The following is a 21,517-nucleotide window of genomic DNA, read 5'->3' as shown; positions in this document are numbered from 1 at the left end:
AAGCGTAATACCTGTGGGCCCCCCAAAAGCCATTTATCCAGGACCTGTTATAATTGGGCTCTCCCAGCATAATTGGGCTCTCTCATATCTTGAAAATATGAACAAGATTTGCACATTTTTTTGTCTGTCATCTGCAGCTAATGAGTTTCCATGTGAGAACAAAGTGCTAATTTCTGGCCATCATCTACTTAATGATGACACTTCCGGCCCTCAGCATGCAGCATGAATACTAACTTTGGTCCTCTGTATGGAACAAGTTTGGCATCTCTGTTTGACTGATTCATTAGTTTCTGAATGTCACCAATCAACAATCCAGTTTAAGCAATTACATAGAAAGACAGATCTGATTGTACTAGACCATCCTCTATGTGTGATCTACAGATAATCTTTAACTTGATTGTGGGCTTTTCTTCTCCCAAAAGAATTCCCTGACTTACTTTTACCAGTCTCTCATTTGCTCATCTGAAATAGTGAAAGAAATGTATGGAAGAAGAAATTTAACTTCAGATAAAATAACCATTTTATATAGCAATTTCCCCTCCCAAAAGAAAAAGATAGATGAGAGCAGCTATTTAAATTTCTTCAGCCATTCATCAAAATTGGATTTAAAATGATCCAAAAACCAAGTCCCCAAATATTGTAGCCAGTTTCAGAATCATAAACTCAGTTGTTTCTAGTTTTCTTATTGTTTCCCACCTAGACACCTGTAACATTGACTGTGTACGGAAAAGGATGGAGCAGAAGCTACAAACAGCAATCAAAAGTTTGAGGAAATCTATTAACAAACAGCAATTTTACATTCAGTTTTCTGGGACCGAGTATGAAGTGGCTCAGAAGTCAGCCAAAGTTCTGACGGAAGGGAACGACCCTTGCAATGCCGGCCAAGTGCAGCAGGACGGAAAATGTGGTGAGATTCCAGTAAAATGTGCCATGCGCAAAGGCAAAGAGACTTGGCCCTCCATACAGCCAGAGAGCACAAATATTTTCAGTCGTTTCCTCTGATTTTCAGGTCAAATTTAGATACAGCGGACCCTCCTTATCCTGGCCTGGCATCCGTGGATTTCATGGAGTGGGGCATGGGCCTGGTGCAAGCTCTGGAGGGCCTGGCACAGCCCCAGATAAGTAATTGCAGCATTGGGTGCTGGACTTGAGCATCCATGGAATTTGGTATCCATGGGAGTTTCTGGAACAAACCCCCTTCCCAGTGGATAACGAGGGCCCACTGCATTTCAGTAACGTTCTAAATATTGTTGAATGCATTTGCCTTGAACCAGGTTCAGAGCTAAACTGTCACAAGTCATCAAGGTCTTGTTGCATGTTGCATTAGAAGTGATGTGATGTTACTTTACAGAGTCTAAGGATTTGGCCCAAAGGTTTCAGGATCTCAAGCAGCAGGAAGAGGAAAAAAAGACTATGCGATAACTCTTTGTCTCCCTTGTAGGTATGAAAATAAATTACGATAACAGAAAGCTGAGCTTCCATAGAGATTCTGTTTTTATTTCCCAGTTACCTGCAGCCTTGGCACCTTTTATAGCGGAGAACATGATCAGTGCATTCCATGCTCACCAGGAACATACCAAGACTCAGAAGGCCAACTCTCCTGTGAGCCTTGCCCGAGCAACGATGGGCAGGGAGTAGCCGGCGCACAGAATGTGTCTGAATGTGGAGGCAAGTTGAATTTGTCTGTGAAAGTGGCATTCAGGAGTAAGAAGTGCAGGCTAGACCATTCAAAAAGCAATGTTTAATAGGAGTAAGGACCATGCATTTCCACATAGAATAACCTAACGGAACGCTCTTCATTTCTAGGGCAGTGTTCTTCTGGGTCTTTCTCTTCTGATGGCTTTAAGCCTTGCCAGCTATGCCCCCTTGGCACATATCAACCTGAGCCAGGAAGGACCCTCTGTTTTCCGTGTGGAGGAGGACTGGTGACAAAATACGAAGGTGCCGTGTCGTTTCAGGACTGTGAAACGAAAGGTAAGCTGGACTGAAACAAAATGGGGAGACCTCCAGCAGCTTCTATTCCTGCACTGGATGTGGCAGAGTCCGTTCCACACTGCAGCATAGAAAGTTAGTTAGGGTTGGGCTGCCCGATGCATGACGACATAAGAACATAAGAACAGCCCCACTGGATCAGGCCATCGGCCCATCTAGTCCAGCTTCCTGTATCTCACAGCGGCCCACCAAATGCCCCAGGGAGCACACCAGATAACAAGAGACCTGCAAGGCCTCCTGGGAATTGTAGTTAAGAACATAAGAACGGCCCCACTGGATCAGGCCAGAGGCCCATCTAGTCCAGCTTCCTGTATCTCACAGCGGCCCACCAAATGCCCCAGGGAGCACACCAGATAACAAGAGACCTGCAAGGCTTCCTGGGAATTGTAGTTAAGAACATAAGAACAGCCCCACTGGATCAGGCCATAGGCCCATCTAGTCAGGCTTCCTGTATCTCACAGCGGCCCACCAAATGCCCCAGGGAGCACACCAGATATGCCCCAGGGAGCACCAGATAACACGACAACGTGCATAAGGATTTATAAGAATGCACAAAACCAGTAATTCCATGCCAAGCCCTCCACCACAGCAGCAGGTAGTAACAACAAACTGCATGTCATTATATTGAGGGTTTTCTTGACCACGCCCTCGGTTATAAACGACTGGGACAAGCAAGTGCGCAGTAAAATGAAGCTGGGACCTGAGGCAAGTAGGCTACACGGGAGGGAGGGCAATGGGGGAAAGGCTCAGTGTCGGACTGTTTTTGTAGTTCCACTCAGTAGCATAGCCAGATGTGTGGTGAATGGCGTCCCCAGCACATTGCCACTGCTGCCTGGAATGGCTCCAGCAGTGAATGGGGGGACCACTTACATGATGCATTGCGGCACTCCTCTGGCTACACCCCTCTCCACAGCCCCTCTGGCACTACTAGTTCTAGTTCTACATTACTAGTTCCACCCCTGTGTGTATCATTTCACTCCATTATTTGTGTCTTCATCTGTGATCTATTGAAAAATGACCTGCCTTCCTACCACGCAGTTCACTGTTCTCCGGGCCACTACTACAACTCTACAACTCACAGATGCATCAGGTGTCCAGTCGGAACTTACCAAACTGAATTTGGCCAGAACTACTGCGTCGCCTGCCCTGGGAACACCAGTACAGACTTTGACGGCTCTACCAATGTTACACACTGTAAAAGTAAGTCCTGTTCATTTCCTGGCAAAAAGAAATAGGATGTCCTAAATGAGGAGTCTCCAAAACCTGACCCAGGGGTCAGATGCATCCTGTGGCGAGTCTCTGTCCAGCCTATGGCCAACCTGTGGTCCCTTGAGAACCTCTGACCCACTTGACCAAACACGACCAGAGCTGTGCTCCAGTCTGGTCTGGAGGGTGTTCTGAGGGCCCTCAGAAAAACCTTCCTAAAGCCTAAAAACATCACTTCCTGGTTTTCCTGTAAAACAGAAAATAACTTTTTGTGCCTTCTGAAGGCCTTAGAAGGCTTTTTAAGGGTTGGGGAGGCCTCCATTTCAGGCTCTATTTGAGTATGTGCTTTATTTTGTGGTGTGTGTTGGTGTTTGGAGAAATCCTGGAAATCTGAGCCCATTCATTCATCTAAGCTCCCTCTCTAATGCATTTATTTAAATTTTATATTTAAAAAATTTTTCCCTGGCCCTTGACACCATGCCAGATATTTGATGTGGCCATCTGGCAAAAAGTTTGGAGACCCCTGCCCTATATGATGCTTAATCATCTGGAAAACAATTAATCATTGACAGACTAGCCCCTTCACACAGATCATACTGAAAAGCTTCAAGAGCAACTTCCTTGGACTAAACTCGGTACAAACAGTGCAGCTCAGAAGCTGATAAACCACCAGGCTCAGGTTGCCAGCACTCTAAGGTGGCAATCCTATCCACACTTTCCTGGGAGTATGTCCCTTTGAAAACAAGAAGACACAGGCTGTAATCCTATCCACACTTACCTGGGAGTAAGCCCAATTGACTCTAATGGGACTTACTTCTGAGTAGGCGTGCATAGGATTGGGCTCACACTTCTGAGTAGACAGGCACAGGATTGCAACAATAATTTTTATAATTTTTGTTCTCCGGGCAAGGGAACTAAAAATGGATAGCCCACAGAGTCCATACCTTCGTTTTTAAAAATATTTTTCTTCCATAGATCAACAATGTGGTGGAGAACTTGGCGACTACACGGGTTACATTGAGTCTCCGAACTACCCTGGAGACTACCCAGCAAATGTTGAATGCATTTGGAATATAAGCCCACCCCCAAAGAGGCGGATTCTTATCGTGGTTCCTGAGATATTCCTTCCCATTGAAGATGAGTGTGGTGATGTTTTAGTCATGAGAAAAAGCGGTAAGTTGCTCTGCTGTCCCAGAAAGCCTAAGAAGAGCATCAGTCCATGACTGACACAGCTCTGATGGAGACTGAGCCCTGTTCAGCACCACTGAGGCTGCATACAGAAGAGGACACTAAACTGTGCAGTGGTTGTTTGCTACTTGCATTGCTAGATGTCACATTTGCTGATGCAAACTCCAAAGCAATACAAGTGCATGGAGTCAGGCTGCCTTTGAAGTTGGCTGCTGCTGGGGTATGTTCCATGGGATTGTGGAGGTCCAGGGATATTTGGCCCTAAGCAGGCTGTTGGACATGGCCTTTTTGTGTATTTCTCATCCTTTGTCAGCTGCAGGCTGCCTTGACTAGTTGTGGATTAGCACGGTAACTGGGGGAGCGCAGCAGAGCCTGTGTAGAAGATCTCAGGCTGCAGAAATTCAGCATCTCCAGCCATAAAGTTATCAAGCAGTGGCATAGCTAGAGGGGATGCAGAGCACTGAGTTTTGCAGGGAGCCTCACTGTGACATGCAAGTGGCCCACCCCCTTTGGAACCGTTCCAGGCGGTGTGTGAAAAACGGAGGCATATACCTCCGTTTTGCACTCACCACCTGGAATGGCTCTGAAAGGGAGGGGTCACTTGCACACCACAGCAAGGCTCCCTGCAAAACTTAGTGCTTTGCACCCCATCTAGCTATGCCACTGCTATAAAGTATGTCCAGTTGTCTGGACTGATGCAATCCATAATTGTAATATAGGCATCCCACATATTCATGGGAGATGGTTCTTGCTGCTACTACGAATACTGGAAACTGCAGAGCAATGGATCCTACAAGAAGCGGTTCACAAATTTCCTCCCATTGCACAAATGACTTACCTTTGTCTGACTGCAGTCCTGTTGATGTCTGTGCTGCCTGCAAATGCTAGCAGGAAGTGTTGTGTTTTTTTCAAAGCTCTCCAACCCGCTTCCTGTGAGATCTTCCTGCTTCCCTGTTACCGTTTGTAGGCAGCTCAGAGACAAAGAGGCAGAGGAAACAACAACCGGAGGGCTGCAGTCCAACAAGGATAAGTCATTTGCACAGTTGGGGGGGGGGAGGATTTGTAAAACCGTGGATACAAAATGCACGGGTAAGAGGGGATGCCTGTATCTCTGAATTAATCTGCTGAAAATACTCAGGTTTGAGATCTGTGGTGCTCGGCACTGCTTGGAAGTGAGAAGGTAAAATGTTACAAAATCTGTTTCATTTGTTTCTTTGTTTGTTTGTTTTCCAGCTTCACCCACATCAATCACCACCTATGAAACTTGCCAGACTTATGAGAGACCCATAGCATTCACATCCAGATCACGGAAACTGTGGATTCAGTTCAAATCAAATGAAGGAAACAGTGGAAAAGGATTCCAAGTACCTTACGTGACATACGATGGTAACATTGGCGCCATTATAGCTTCATGTGCAAAGGCTAATGGGAGGGAATTAGGATGACGGATAAGAATTAATATGACGTGTGTTGGGTGTTCTCCCTTTGTTTTAATAATAATAATAATAATAATAATAATAATAATAATAATAATAATAATAATAATAATAATAATAATGTTGGCATCCTTCAGTCTTGGAAGACTATGGTGTCACGCTCTGAATGGTGGTTCTGGAACAGAGTGTCCTCTCCAGTGCGCGAAGCCTGGGTAAAGTAGGTATGGAGGATAGGCTGTTACCCATGCAGCAAATCCCCTCTCTCCACGTCGCTGAAATGGTCCAATGGAAAGGCAGAGGCCAATACGGTTGGTTCCAGCGACGTTGCAGGAGTTGCCAGAACGTGACTGTGTTCAGCCATGAACTGCCTCAGGGACTCCGGCTCCGGATTTTGCCTCGAGGTTGACTCCTGAAGCCTTTTCCATAACTGGATGTAGCCACAAGGCAGTGGAGGTTATTATTATTATTAATAATAATAATCATAATAACTTGATTTTTACCCTGCCTTTCTCCCCGAAGGGACTCAAGGCAGCTTACAACAGGTTAAAACAGATTAAAAACATAATTTAAAAAGAGATAAAAGCATATTAACACATATCATAAAAACAGTAGTCAGATAAAAAGTAGTAAAAAGGTAAAAAGAGCATAGAGCAGCGAGTCATAAAAGAATCAGGCCTGTAAAAAATTAAAAGATGTTGAAAAAATGTTAAAAAGGCCGAGAACTCAGAAGGCTTTAAACAGAAGGGTCTTCAGGCCTCGCCGAAAGGTCTCAAGAGAGGGAGCCGTTCTTAAGTCAAGGGGAAGGGAATTCCATAGCGTTGGTGCCACTACTAAGAAGGTCCTATTTCTAACTGCCGCCCCACGTACCTCCTTAGGCTGCGGCACTTGTAAAAAGGCCTTCTCTGATGACCTGAGAGGACGCGCCGGATTGTACGGAAGTAGGCGATCTCTAAGATACCCTGGCTCAGAGCAGTATAGGGCTTTAAAGGTCAAAACCAGCACCTTGAATTGGGCCCGGAAACGAATGGGCAGCCAATGCAGCTCCCGGAGAAGCGGGCTGACAGAGTCAAACCGCCTACCTCCAGTAACCACACGGGCTGCCGCATTCTGCACTAGTTGCAGTTTCTGAACCATCTTCAAGAGCAGCCCCACATAGAGCGCGTTACAATAATCTAACCTCGATGTCACCGTGGCATGGATCACCGTGGCCAGGTCTGCACGATTCAAGTACGGCTGCAGCTGGCACACCAACCAAAGCTGAGCGAAGGCCCCCCCCCAGCCACAGCCACCACCTGGAACTCCAGGAGCAGCTGCGAGTCCAGGTGGACCCCCAAGTTGCGGACCTGCTCCTTCAGGGGGAGTGCAACCCCATTCAGCGCAAGCCGATAGTCCAGCACCTGCATCGAGGATTTCCGAACCAGGAGAGCCTGTGTCTTATCTGGATTTAATTTCAGCTTGTTAGCCCCCATCCAGATCCTCACTGCCTCCAGAAAGTGCTCCAGGCCCTCAACCGCCACCTGGAGTCTGGAGGAAAAGAGAGATAGAGCTGGGTGTCATCGGCATATTGATGGCACCCCACTCCAAACCCCTGGATGACCTCTCCCAGCAGCTTCATGTAGATGTTAAATAGCATGAGGGACAGAACTGAACCCTGTGGCACCCCGCATCTCAAGGGCCAGGGTGTTTAACAGGCATCCCCCAGCACCACCATCTGGGGCCGATCCTCCAAGTAGGAGCGGAACCACTGCAAAACAGTGCCTCCAACTCCTAACTCGGCCAATCGGCCCAGAAGGATACCATGGTCAATGGTACTGAAAGCTGCTGAGAGGTCCAGCAGGACCAACAGGAACACACTCCCCCTATCCAGTCCCCAGTGTAGGTCATCCACCAAGGCAACCAAGGCAGTTTCCGTCCCAAAGCCCGGCCTGAAACCAGATTGAAAAGGATCCAGATAATCCGCTTCATCCAAGACCCTCTGGAGTTGAGACGCGACCCCCCGCTCAATTACCTTGCCCAGAAACGGGATGTTGGAGACTGGCCAGTAGTTATCTAACGCAGTGGAATCCAGGGAGGGCTTCTTCAGGAGGGGGCGAACCACCGCCTGTTTCAAAGCACATGGCAATGTCCCCTCCATCAAGGAAGAGCTGACCACCCTCCCTGTCCACTCAGCCAGTCCACCCTGGGCAGCTCTTATCAGCCAAGCTGGGCAAGGGTCAAGCAGGCAGGCAGATGGCCTCACACTCCAAAGGAGTCTGTCCACATCCTCAGGCTGTACAAGCTGAAAAGAATCCCACAACACCGGACAAGCAGTTGCCAAGGGGACATCATTGTCAATGTGGCATCCAAGTTGCGACAAATATGATCAATTTTACCTGCAAAATGTTGTGCAAACACGTCACAGCGGCTGACCGTGTGTTCCTCCTGGTCTACTGGAGGGGCCTGCTGGAGGAGGCCCTGCACCACACAGAACAGCTCTGCTGGACGGTTGTCAGCAGACGCAATGGTAGCAGAGAAGAACGATCTCTTCGCTGCTACCACCGCCACGGAATAGGCTCTGTAATGAGCTCTACTCCATGTGCGATCAGATTCATCCCAAGTTTTCTGTCACCGTAGCTCTAGACGCCTGCCCTGCCCTTCATCATTTGCAGCTCCTCAGTGAACCAAGGAGCCGCTCTGAGTCTGCGACGTGGCAGAGGTCGCTCCGGAGCAATCTCATCCACTGCCCTGGTCATTTCCCCATTCCAGAGGTCAACCAAGGCCTCAGATGAGATGCCAGTCTTGGCAGTGGGGAAATCCCCCAGAGCCCTCAGGAAACCTTCAGGAACCGTTAGCCTCCGGGGGCGGACCATAGAATGCTTTCTAGAATGTTTTCATAAGAACATAAGAACATAAGAACATAAGAACAGCCCCACTGGATCAGGCCATAGGCCCATCTAGTCCAGCTTCCTGTATCTCACAGCGGCCCACCAAATGCCCCAGGGAGCACACCAGATAACAAGAGACCTCATCCTGGTGCTCTCCCCTACATCTGGCATTCTGACTTAACCCATTCCTAAAATCAGGAGGTTGCGCATACACATCATGGCTTGTACCCCAAAATGGATTTTTCCTCCAGAAACTTGTCCAATCCCCTTTTAAAGGCGTCTAGGCTAGACGCCAGCACCACATCCTGTGGCAAGGAGTTCCACAGACTGACCACGCGCTGAGTAAAGAAATATTTTCTTTTGTCTGTCCTAACCCGCCCAACACTCAATTTTAGTGGATGTCCCCTGGTTCTGGTATTATGTGACAGTGTAAAGAGCATCTCCCTATTCACTCTGTCCATCCCCTGCATAATTTTGTATGTCTCAATCATGTCCCCCCTCAAGCGTCTCTTTTCTAGGCTGAAGAGGCCCAAACGCCGTAGCCTTTCCTCATAAGGAAGGTGCCCCAGCCCCGTAATCATCTTAGTCGCTCTCTTTTGCACCTTTTCCATTTCCACTATGTCTTTTTTGAGATGCGGCGACCAGAACTGGACACAATACTCCAGGTGTGGCCTTACCATCGATTTGTACAACGGCATTATAATACTAACCGTTTTGTTCTCAATACCCTTCCTAATGATCCCAAGCATAGAATTGGCCTTCTTCACTGCCGCCGCACATTGGGTCGACACCTTCATCGACCTGTCCACCACCACCCCAAGATCTTTCTCCTGATCTGTCACAGACAGCTCAGAACCCATCAGCCTATATCTAAAGTTTTGATTTTTTGCCCCAATGTGCATGACTTTACACTTACTGACATTGAAGCACATCTGCCATTTTGCTGCCCATTCTGCCAGTCTGGAGAGATCCTTCTGGAGCTCCTCACAATCACTTCTGGTCTTTACCACTCGGAAAAGTTTGGTGTCGTCTGCAAACTTAGCCACCTCACTGCTCAACCCTGTCTCCAGGTCATTTATGAAGAGGTTGAAAAGCACCGGTCCCAGGACAGATCCTTGGGGCACACCGCTTTTCACCTCTCTCCATTGTGAAAATTGCCCATTGACACCCACTCTCTGCTTCCTGGCCTCCAACCAGTTCTCAATCCACGAGAGGACCTGTCCTCTAATTCCCTGACTGTGGAGTTTTTTCAGTAGCCTTTGGTGAGGGACCGTGTCAAACGCCTTCTGAAAGTCCAGATATATAATGTCCACGGGTTCTCCCGCATCCACATGCCTGTTGACCTTTTCAAAGAATTCTATAAGGTTTGTGAGGCAAGACTTACCCTTACAGAAGCCATGCTGACTCTCCCTCAGCAAGGCCTGTTCGTCTATGTGTTTTGAGATCCTATCTTTGATGAGGCATTCCACCATCTTACCCGGTATGGATGTTAGGCTGACCGGCCTATAGTTTCCCGGGTCCCCCCTCTTTCCCTTTTTAAAAATAGGCGTGACATTTGCTATCCTCCAATCTTCTGGTACTGTGACCGTTTTGAGGGACAAGTTGCATACCTTAGTCAAGAAATCTGCAACTTCATTCTTCAATTCCTTAATAACCCTTGGGTGTATGCCATCAGGGCCCGGTGACTTATTGATCTTTAATTTATCAATGAGGTCTGAAACATCTTCTCTTTTAACCTCTATCTGACTTAACTCCTCGGTTAGGAGGGGCCGTTTGGGCAGCGGTATCTGCCCGAGGTCTTCTGCCGTGAAGACAGATGCAAAGAACTCATTTAATTTCTCTGCCATCTCTAAGTCTCCTTTTATCTCCCCTTTCCCTCCCTCACCATCCAGAGGGCCAACCGCTTCTCTGGCGGGTTTCCTGCTTCTAACATATTTGAAGAAGCTTTTATTATTCCCCTTAATGTTGCTGGCCATGCGTTCCTCATAGTCTCGCTTGGCCTCCCCTATCACCTTCTTACATTTCTTTTGCCACAGTTTCTAATGCTGCTGAGCTTTAGCTTAGTTGGGTTTGGCCCAGCACTTGAATCCCTTTATTGGGGAGATCCTCATCTATACTAGTCTAGAACTGATTTCCTGATTTGGCTCCTGGAAAATGACAACCTGCTGCCCCATCCAAAAGGTTATTGCAGCAGTAGCAGCTGCAGGGAAGTTAGTCACGCACATTCCCTTATTAAGAGCCCAGCTTGTAGAGTGGCCCAGCATCTTGCATGCCCCCCTCACCACCCTCCATATATTCAAGAGAATATGGTCTGTTATTCCCCTTTGCCATCAGCTGACATACTTTGACTTATACTGATTGTCTGGGTTCACTTCCCTCCTGCCTCTCCCCCTTGTGATTCGAGGCTGTGGACTTACCCTGATGACAAGCCCTCCTCAAACCATGGGAGCCATGTGAGATCATCCAGACCCCACAAGCAGCTCTCTCCCTGCTGCCACAGCAACTGGAACACCGTATAAGGAGGGTGGGAAATAGGAAGGGAGCATGCACAGAGTGCAGCTGGGGCTTCTGGGGTGGCCAGAAGTGGTGTCTGGTGCCAGATCTCCTGAGAGTCTCTAAGATGACTCCCCTCCCCGAGTCTCTTAGCTTCTCCCCTTTGTCCTCGCGTCTGTGGGCAACTGCAGAAGGATCCTCCCTCTCCTGTGTTTCTGTTGATGTGAAGAGAACAAGGTCCCTGTTTGAAGACAATATGGGGTTCAGGTTAGCAAGGTAATTGGATTAGGATATAAATTTGTGACCCTGGGTCAAGAGCTGCTTACTAGTGGGTTGTTCTCTGCTTTCCATGGTGTGAAAGATTACTCACCTGATCTTCTGGCTGTTTGCTTTTCAGAGGATTATCAACAGTTAATAGAAGACATTGTTCGAGATGGACGATTATATGCATCAGAAAATCATCAAGAAATTTTAAAAGTTAGCAAACTTTTTTTCTAAATATGCAGCTGTTTTCTTTCTTTTTTGGATCTCATGGCTGAGAATCTTGATATGCAATTACAGTGCTCTCTACAATTCAGATTGTTTAAACTAGAATCTGCTTCCCTTAAAGGAAGCGCACAGGGGGCTGGCAAGGTGGGGGGGGGCGCTGCATAGAATCCCTGTACTGATTGGTTTTGAGATACAAAGTATTTGACTTGCTCTCTATAGATAACTCTATTTATTGTCTCCTACAGGACAAGAAACTTATTAAAGCTCTTTTTGATGTCTTGGCACATCCACAAAACTATTTCAAGTACACAGCACAAGAATCAAAGGAGATGTTCCCAAGATCATTTATAAAGCTACTGCGATCAAAAGTGTCCAGATTTCTACGACCATACAAATAGCTTCCTAGTGCTTTTCAATTTATTTTTTTTCTTTGCATTCCTGTCAAAAATTGTATTGTCTTCAGCAGTAGAAACATTTTTGCTCATTGAAGGCTCTTTGGCAGTCTTTATCTTAAATTGTATATTGAAGAATAACTATAATGTTTTATAATCTCCAGTATTCTGAATGGGATTTTTTTTTTTTACTTCCAAGAAGAAAAATTTTGGATTCCAGGATGCATCCAGTTGAAGATCCAGACTTGTGTTTGCACTCGTTTATCAGTGGAAATCCTTGTTTTAGAAAGTGTATTTTCTAAATCTTTTCTAGGGGAAAAAAGTCTTTTAAGCAAAGAAGAAACCTGTTCAGCTTGTCAAAGAAGAGAGATGAGAGAAAACAGGAAGTCGTATAAATAATATTTGGATGTTTAAATTGCACTTGAACTTTATTTGAGAAATATTATGGGAGAAATCGGATTTGTGTTGTTTCACATTGGTGATTTGGTAGAGACTTTGTTCTAGGTATGAAGTAGAAAAGGTTGGGACGCAGTTGGTGTGTGACTTTTGTGTGCGTGGTGGAGTGGGCCAGTTTTAATCTCACAGTCTAATATTTTATCAACCCTTTTCTTCCAAAAGTCTACTAACGTCTGATGTTGCAGATGCCATGACGGAATTGATGACAATTTGGTTAATCTGATAGTTTTTAAAATAGGATGGGAAAGATTCAAGGGAAAAAAGTCTCCAGGTTTCTTACCCTTGGTGAAACATCTGCTGTAAATTAGTACAATATATATGAATATATGCTTCTGTTTGTAGGTACAGATGTGATTTTATCAGGAGTTCCTGTCAATACTGCTCACATCGTAACCTCTTTCTCAGGCACAAGCTGTGACCTGCAGCTCACCGTGTCTGTGGTTGCTGTCAAGTGTGGGGAGACACTCTTGGCAGCTGTGGGGGACTGGAACTGTGCAAGTGCATAAGGAGTTTCCCCCTTCTGTTGTCAGTAGTGCTCCATTGGCTCGCTTTGGACCACGTTGCTGGATTGTGGCTAAACCCTTTATCCACATCATTTAGTATGATTATATGCCAAGTTCCTGTAACTTCTGTTTATTCCAATATGGTAGCAAACTGAAACTATGTTATAAGATATTAGTCCTCATAAGACCCAGTGTAGATGGGGGCACAATGCTGATTTTGGAGATGGACCTAGAAAATAGGTACGGAAACCACAGATAGAAGGGCACCCTAGAAAAAAGGGTTCAAAAATCCCCCCATCATGCAAATTACTTATTTGCTGACTGCAGCTTTCCTGGGTCTCACTGGCTTTTGCGGACTACAAAGTCAGCATTTGTAGGGGGTTATTATTGAACCATGGATACTGGATCCTTAGATATGGGCGGGGGGGATGCCTCAAGCATTTTTGTTGTCTCCACAAATTTTTGATGGCCCAAATATGAATCTATTGTTTGCTACCGAATAATACTTGGGCAATTGGACCTATGTGCAGATATTTGGTATCGCTGCCCTTCTGTGTTGACAGGTGTGCATGACATAACAGTTTTCAGGTACAAGGTGCCAACATTACGCACCTTACAAATAGTGTTTGAAAAGACCTTTCAAAATAAGTATTACAGACTTCACTGCAATTTTTAAAAATTATTTTACAGTATATGTATGACATAGACATTCAGAAGGAAATTTAAAAAATGTATTTGTAATATCACGTCGGGCTATCATGTCAGAACTAGTGTCACGCCAGTAATGGCTGCCATAAAATGTGCTCCAGAGTCTTTGCTGGTCATTGCTGGTCAGCCAGCGCAGGAGGGTGGACCGTTATTGGGGACAGGGCAAAACTGGGCAGGAAGGGGAAAGGAAGCAGGGAGGCTGCAGGAAGGAGTGAATTTGGCAGCACTGGATCCTGTCCTTACCCGTAACCTCCCCACCTCCTTTCTCTCCTTGCAGCATATATTACTTTTGTCTCATTAATCTGTATCAATACACTGCACATTCCTCCTTTAGCTCATCTACATCTTCACCCATGTATCTAGCAGACCTTCTGCATGTTTCGTTTTCTGATTCTCACGCATGAAGTGACAATATCCATCTCTTCACTAAAGTGATATGATCTGAAAAGGCAGATGCTGTCACTTCATGTACATATGTGCCAGCCTTGGGGCTTTTACCAAAACCAGAAATATGTTTTCAGTCAGCATAACCCTATGGTTAGATTCCTCCTTTGTTTACACAGATTCCTACATGTTTGCCTTCCAGAAACTTCCAGTGAGAGAGGCTCATTGCCTCCCCAATTACATGATGCAGCTGCAGGCTTGCAGGAAATACTGTGAATTTCTCTCTTCTTGGCACTTAAGCCTGTAATATATTTTGATGGGTCTTTTTTCAAAATGAATAATGTTGGATTAAGGATTGCCAATCAGCACTTGATCAGTTTTCTGTTTGTTTTGTTAAATCAGCGCATCAATAATGTGATAAAGCAACAAAAATCATTAATTGTAACTATATTCCAGGCACCTCTTACATCCAAACTAACAAGGCCTTCAACAGGAAGTTGAGTAGCTGCTTCTCGTGTGACCAGAGCAAACCACTTTCAGACTGCAGTAGCAAGATCCTGGATCACTTAGGACAATTTGTGCAGCTGAATTCAACCTCTTCATTTTAATTTTATCATTGTGGGTCTCACCAGTCAACAGCCTTTCATATTATAGTCCTATTTCCTTTTGTGTTTGTGGCATTAGCACTTAAAGACTGTTGACTTGCTGTTGTTTAGGAGTAGCTTGCTCCTGTTCAGGTCTCCCTTCCCCTTGGTGCAATTGTGCAGTTGCTCCACCAGTCTTCTCTTGGACCTAGTCTAGTCTTTCACAAGGTCAGGGGTTGGGATCAGGATGCTGTTATGAATTCAGCTGGCACCATGCAAATGACTGTGTGTGTGATCTTAGGGGTGGTGCATGCAGCTTATTTAACTTGGCACCATGACCACAAGATCACAAGACAAAGGTACCTGGGCTCATAAGACAAAGGCTCTCCTGGGGTGGCATCAGACATTAGTTAGATCAGACACTGGCCAAGGGCCACGTTCTGGCCATTGGCTCTGGCCATGGGCTGGGAGTTATTTTTTGATTCAGAGGAGGAAATATGCTCAGTCCAGGGTCAGGAAGCAGAAAGATGCTTCTTAGTCTAAAGCAAAGCATATCAAGCAAAGCAAATACCTCCTCAAGGTATGGCAATGTTTGTTCCCTTACCATGAAGTTGCATTACCCTTATGCTGGTGCTGGAAAGTGGGTTAGTTAGGATGCGTCCTCAATTAAGCATCTTGTACATTGGTGGCATTGTTGAATTGAAATAATGTGAGACCAGGATGATAAAGGGATTTCCCAACTCACTTGCAAAGAATCTATTCAGCACTTACTCCCAAAAGATTAAGGACTGCTTCACACATTACAAGAACCCAACCAGGGTTTGGGGGAGGGAGGAATGTGCACACCATTAAATATATGTATTTGTTTTCCTTACCTGTTTCCTTTGTTATAGAGTTTCCTTTGTTATATATAGACTCTATATTCTGCATAGCATATCGAGAAGATAACTCATGAGAAGTCATTAAAAAAAACACCACACAAAAATTATGCTCAACTTTGAAATAGAAGTAACACCGAACTAGAGCTGAACTATTTTTATCATATCACTGTGGTCTGTGTTCAAATCTTTGTGGTTTCTTAAAAATTCTTTTCTGAAATTTATTTTTAAAAAGCTAATGATTCACTCATTAGGAATTGTTGTTTTCAGCATTTTGGGGTACACATACAAGGGGCTTTTTTTTAATACACTAGTGCCAAACAGTGTATGCACTTTATGTGCATTTTTCTAAGTTCGGGCTCCACCGCTGATCAGATTCTCAAAAGGGTCCATGACCCAAAACAGGTTATGAACCACTGGTGTAGATTCTGGATTGCATTTGTTTTTTAAGATGTATACAGAGGGGCAAGACTTGTCCTATAGAGTCTACATACTGGGACCTTGTGTGAATCTGACCACAAGCTAAAGACAAAGACTAACATCAATACTTTGAGATATTTTGAGTAGCTATCTAGGATGAAAGTAGTAGTAATCTAGGAAGTGAGCACTTGAAAACAACAACAAAAGGAACTTTCATCTCATTAGAAACATAGGGCCCAATCCTATCCAATTTTCCAGTGCTGGTGCAGTTGTGCCAGTGGGGTATGCACTGCATCCTGTGGTGGAGGGGCAGAAACTGGGGTCTTATTAAGGCATGGGAACATGTGTTCTCTTACTACGGGTCTGCATTGTGGCTACATCAGAGCTGGAAAGTTGGATTGGGCCATAGGCAATTATAGTCAGAATATGGCCATCTTTCAAGTTGGACTGAAAAAAAAGTTGTTAGGATCACATTAGTTGATGTTCTTAGGAAGATTAGCTCTTTAGCAAAGAATTATCTGAATATGTACACCTCCTGTTTGCTCTTTCATTTATTTATTCTGCTTGTTCTGCTCTACCTTTGAATTTTGATACTATGTTTTATACGACACGCATAAATAATAATGATAATAATAATCTGCACACACAGAGATCCCTTTTAGGTGTTTTTATTTAGGCCATTTGTTTTCAGAAAATGAGTTTCTAGATATTTGCCATTACATGACATCTTTTCTAATGTAGAGCCATTCTATATACCTTCATAAGATTATACGAGTTATTATAATAACTATAATAACATAGTAATTTTACTGTGTTGCATTCCAGATGCCAGGACTGCAGTCTAGGAGTTACGTTATTTAAACTTGTTTGTCTCATTCAGTGACTAAGTTTGAACTGCTCAGAGCATAACTGGATAAGTTGGTACTACACAAAAAGACAGCCTGAAATGCTTATTAGGAATTTACCATATTGTCCATTAACCACCTGTTAATGAAATATGCTTTTTATGTGCAAACATTTTACTTTCCTTAAGGAATTATGTAAATAGTTTTCTGTATGTCGTTCATTGCATTGAGGAATAAATTTTAGGACATTGAAGTTATAGACTGTTGACTGTATGTCAGCCATGCATATGTTAAATCTCCTTCTCCAGTATATTGATGAGAGAAAAGAGCAATAATACAGATAATGTATGAGTTTTTTTTGTTTGTTTGTTTTGCCTCTTCTTGGCTATTTGGGAAGAGGGTATAGAAACCCCTTTTCAATAATGTACATATTATGTATAAATATATTCCTGGGTATAGAATGGAGGCCCCCCCCCCCATGGAGCCATAGCCTGAGTGGTTTGGGGGGCCACCTCACTGAGGGCCCAATCCTATCCAGTTTTCCAGTGCTCATGCGCTGCATCCTGTGGTGGGGAGGCAGTCACAGAGGCCTCCTTAAGGTACAGGAACATTTGTTCTCCTACCTTGGGGACTGCATTGTGGCTGCACCGGTGCTGGAAAATTGGATAGGATTGGGCCCTAATGCAGCAATGTAGATGACTAGGCTTGGTCACAGACTCAAACTACTTGTGAAGAAACCAGAGCCATTTGTTTAAACCTGGGTCTGCTCCAATCTGCCACATATAAGTGAGCTCAGGCGGGATAAAAGGTCTCATGGGATGGCTATGGGAAGGGTTTGTCTCTCCGCATTGCAGCTCAGCCATGTGTTGTGTAGTTTGTGCCTCTGGCTGCGGCCGCCTTGTGTGGATGAATGAAACAGGATAGAATTATGTAAAATTTGAAAAGAGGAAATTTAAAACCACAGATGGCTCAATATTAAAAGATGAGCTAATTAACAATGATGATGAAACAGAGTGCAATCAGGCAAGCTGAAAACTGGGTGAAGCTGAAAACTGGGTGACCCACATATGGGAGTATAGACATGATTGTTGCATAGGTTTTGTCAGAATTAACCTGGAGTGAATATTTCTCTTTGGTTCAGCTTTAAGACTGGGGTAGACTAGACATAATCAGCTTACAAAACTGTTGGGGAAATCCACATTTTGACCCCCATGTAAGTATCCAGATTTCCTGTGCAAAGGTTAATTTGTGAATTTGGTGAATTTAAATAAGTGCTCCCATTGCGCAACACACACACACACACACACACACACACACACACACACACACACACAGAATTTTCAATATTTTTTCAAGGGATCATGGATCTTTCCAGGGGTGACAGCCTGGTGTTAAGCATCCCGCAACATGATTTTTTTTCCCCTTAACAGATGCAAGTGTGAGCAGTAATTCCTGCATCTGAAAAACCACTAGAATTTGAATTTGTGTTTTAGGCTGCAGGACTGAATGTCATGTTATTTCCACGCCAGACTCATTTCTTTTGCTTAAGCAAATTCTCTAGGACCTGGCAGGCATGGAAATCCTACCTGTTCTGAGGTGGGACAACCCCACACTGTCTGAGACAAAGGTGATCTTATCCAAGTGTTGCCCTTTGCCTTTTTGGCTGGTTTCAAATTGCCTGGGTGGAGGGGGGGTGCTGTTCTTGAGCGTCCTTGTTCAATCCACAAAAATGTACCTAAATGTTCACATTTCCTTATGCTATGAACAGAGGTAATACTCCTATCAGGCAAAGTGCAGTGGCCAGAAAGCTCATTCTTGTGTTGATAAACATGACAGATTTCTCTTTTTAAAAAAAAAAAAAAAAGTTTTTGGAAGCTGCCAGCAGAGCAGCAGGGAAATGTATGATGTTGGGCACCCTGTGAGTAGACATCCCAGTGGCAATGTCAGGCACAGCCAATATTGCACATGCTGCTTTGAGAGGTCTGGGGTCCCCCATCTTGCAAAACGTTTTCCTTTTGAAAAGATGTATAAAAATATATTGTGTGAGATATTGCAGACAGCAGTTAGTGGGTAGCAGCCACTTGAAGCCACCTCCAGTGATTCAGATGGGGCAAACAGCAAGGAAGACACCAATAGACTAGAGACCAACATATTATAAAAATTAGCAAAGTGATCCTATCTACCCAGAACGGCACGGCAGAAACAAATTCTCAGTTCCTTGCTCATTCCAGATCCCTGATGCTTTGTCTGAATAGGATGCATTTATTCATGAACTCTCCTGATTTTAATGATCTGCTGGGGTATGAGTGGAAATGAGGACAAAAACCTTTGTAGATGCTGCTGGTGTTTCTAAGCTTTATCATCAATGTAAATTATGTAAAAAGAAATGCTGTTTTCCACAGGGACTGTATTATTATGGTTAGTTAGAACAAAAAATCAAGAATAAATGTATAAAGTTTGACATGTAGAAGATTTCTTTTTTAATGATCTGAGCTTTACCAACAGTTTAACAACACTGCCCCCAAACAGTGAAATGGTTGCTGTAAATCTACTTTGTTTTCTATGTGAAAAGGGAAGCATCTGTAATTTTTGTTGTTGTTGAATCACTTTCATAATAAATCTCAAAAGAGATAACTGTTCCATGACATGTTTTATTCTCTAATGCAGGTGGTTTCAGTAACAACATTTTAATACCTTTTGTTGTCAGATGATCTTCACTAACAGAAAAGTGAACAGACAAGATTTCTAGCAGTGGGTGTTGAATTCAGTTGAGCCCTAAAGGAGTCGTGGTAAAATGATAAGGGTATTAGAGACAAGCAGAGTAATTTCCATATCTGATCTGCAAATAATCCAAGTCAGGTCCAATCATAAGAGGCAAGTCTCTTGTTCCCAGTGAGCCACTCTCACTCTGCAAAGTCACTTAATGGTGCTCTGGAAGCCACCGAGTCTGTGCAACCCCCTCTCTCGGCCTTTGGAACACCTATGTCACCCTTATTAGGATCACGTCCGTAGTCTGGGAATCACTGTGTTACATCAACCCCTGTTACCAAAAAGGCTGTTTTGTTTGGGGAATTAGTATATTAACCTTTTGGAAACTTTTAGGACCATAGGCTGGATAACAAGACAGCGTAAAGCAAAGAGATCCCTTGTCTAGCTTAAAGAGGAGACTGGGAGAAAGGTAACTTTCAATCAAAGGATTATATTTTTATTGCAAAAACACACAAAGGTAAACATAATACACATGGAGACTTGATAAGTATAGATTTCTAGTACTTGTGTCTAGTGTACCTAGTTTATGGTGGCTGCATGTGCTATGTATTTGGGTGCATCCGAAAAGGAATCAGAAATGGATAGGTTGTAGGGAAGTATTTTAGGGGTTCCTTAATCTGCTAAACCCAGTTTGCTAACTAAAGATGGGGAAGAAGGGAGGAATAGATAGGATGGAAGGGAGAGAGTTTAGATGCAAGATATATTTACCTGTCTGGGGAGCAGTTGGATGGGAAAGAGTCCTAGGAAGGACCACTCCCGTGGGAGGGCAGCCAGAGAGAGAGAGAGAGAGAGGCATGTGCTCTGAGCTTACTCTTAAGGGGTTGTGTGACCTGGAAGCTGACCTAAACTGACTGGAAGTATCCCAGAGCTGTGCACATGCTCAGTATACACACAGGTACACGTGGAGTATGTATAACAAAGGGTAGAAGGGTCCAGAAATCAGCTATCAGCAAAGCCTGACTCTGGGGGAGGGGGGAGTAGCTTGCTTCCTGTTGCTACTGGATTTTGGAGTCTGGAGGTAGCGTAATGGCTGTGATTTAGTTAACAATAGGTGGTAGACTTTGCTGCCAAAGTCCTCCTCCTTTAAGGTGTTTGCATATTCAGTGATTGACTTAAACAATAAAGACATTTCCAGTGTCTCTCCAGAGAATGAGTCTTCCCAGACTGAAGGTGGCCAACAAAAATGAGAAATGAGTGAGCTTATGATTTGACTCCTTTTGTGGCCTGTAAGAGAAGTTTTAGGCCTGCATTTTAGTCCAAAATACATAACCAGATGTAAAAACACAACTTGGAAGGGAAAAGGGGATTTTCACGTAACGCCCCAAGTGGGATATACAAGGGAAGGCAGCTGCTCTGGGCACCACTTGAATGGGGGCACCACCGAACAGTTTATCTTAATGTCAGACAAGTGAGCCTGGCAAGGAGGGGGAAGGGGATGGGGTGTCCTTCTGAGGCCCTGGATGCTACCCCTTGAAGGAGTGTCTAAGAAGCTGCTGAAAGGTGCTTCTGTGGAAGTGTCTCTCAGAGGCCTCTAAGACACCCCTCAAGGCGTGGCACCCGGTACAGCGTTCCCCCTACAGGCCCAGTCCTAGCCCCTTAGGTCAGTGCTTTCACAGCGGTGCCAGCGGGAGGTGTGCCGCATCCTGCAGTCGGGTGTCGCTCACGGAGGCCTCCTCAGAGTCAGGGGAGGTTTGCCCCCTTCCCTGGGAGCTGCGCTGCCCTTAAGCCCGGGCTGGAAGGGCTCCGGATTGCGCCCTGTGCCCAGAGAGCGGAGCTGCTGCAGACCCTCCCTGCCTGCTGCAGCTTCCCCAGTGGGGCAACCTCAGCGCACTGCGACGGGTCAGGCGCACCCGCAAGAGGCAGCGGAGCGCGCTGCCGCCCCCCGCCCCCCCAGGAGGCCCGTGCCCCGC

The 21,517-nt window shown here is 45.0% G+C and overlaps 1 protein-coding gene across 1 annotated transcript in view; it reads left to right on the top strand.

Annotated features, from left to right (window-relative positions):
• The window catches only part of SCUBE1 (signal peptide, CUB domain and EGF like domain containing 1), a 161,104-nt gene extending 148,941 nt beyond the window's left edge, over positions 1-12,163 (top strand). Inside the window, exons 17-24 of the mRNA XM_066633612.1 lie at positions 701-907; positions 1,507-1,668; positions 1,807-1,974; positions 3,031-3,192; positions 4,174-4,371; positions 5,620-5,772; positions 11,577-11,656; positions 11,914-12,163. Of these exons, the coding sequence (XP_066489709.1) occupies positions 701-907; positions 1,507-1,668; positions 1,807-1,974; positions 3,031-3,192; positions 4,174-4,371; positions 5,620-5,772; positions 11,577-11,656; positions 11,914-12,066 (1,283 nt within the window). The 3' untranslated portion in view covers positions 12,067-12,163. The remainder of the gene's footprint in view (positions 1-700; positions 908-1,506; positions 1,669-1,806; positions 1,975-3,030; positions 3,193-4,173; positions 4,372-5,619; positions 5,773-11,576; positions 11,657-11,913) is intronic.
• The last annotated feature ends 9,354 nt before the right edge of the window (positions 12,164-21,517 follow it).

This window comes from Tiliqua scincoides, chromosome 7 (genome assembly GCF_035046505.1).
Source record: "Tiliqua scincoides isolate rTilSci1 chromosome 7, rTilSci1.hap2, whole genome shotgun sequence".
In the NCBI taxonomy this organism is placed as follows: Eukaryota; Metazoa; Chordata; class Lepidosauria; order Squamata; family Scincidae; genus Tiliqua; species Tiliqua scincoides.
This window is presented reverse-complemented; position numbering and strand designations above follow the sequence as displayed.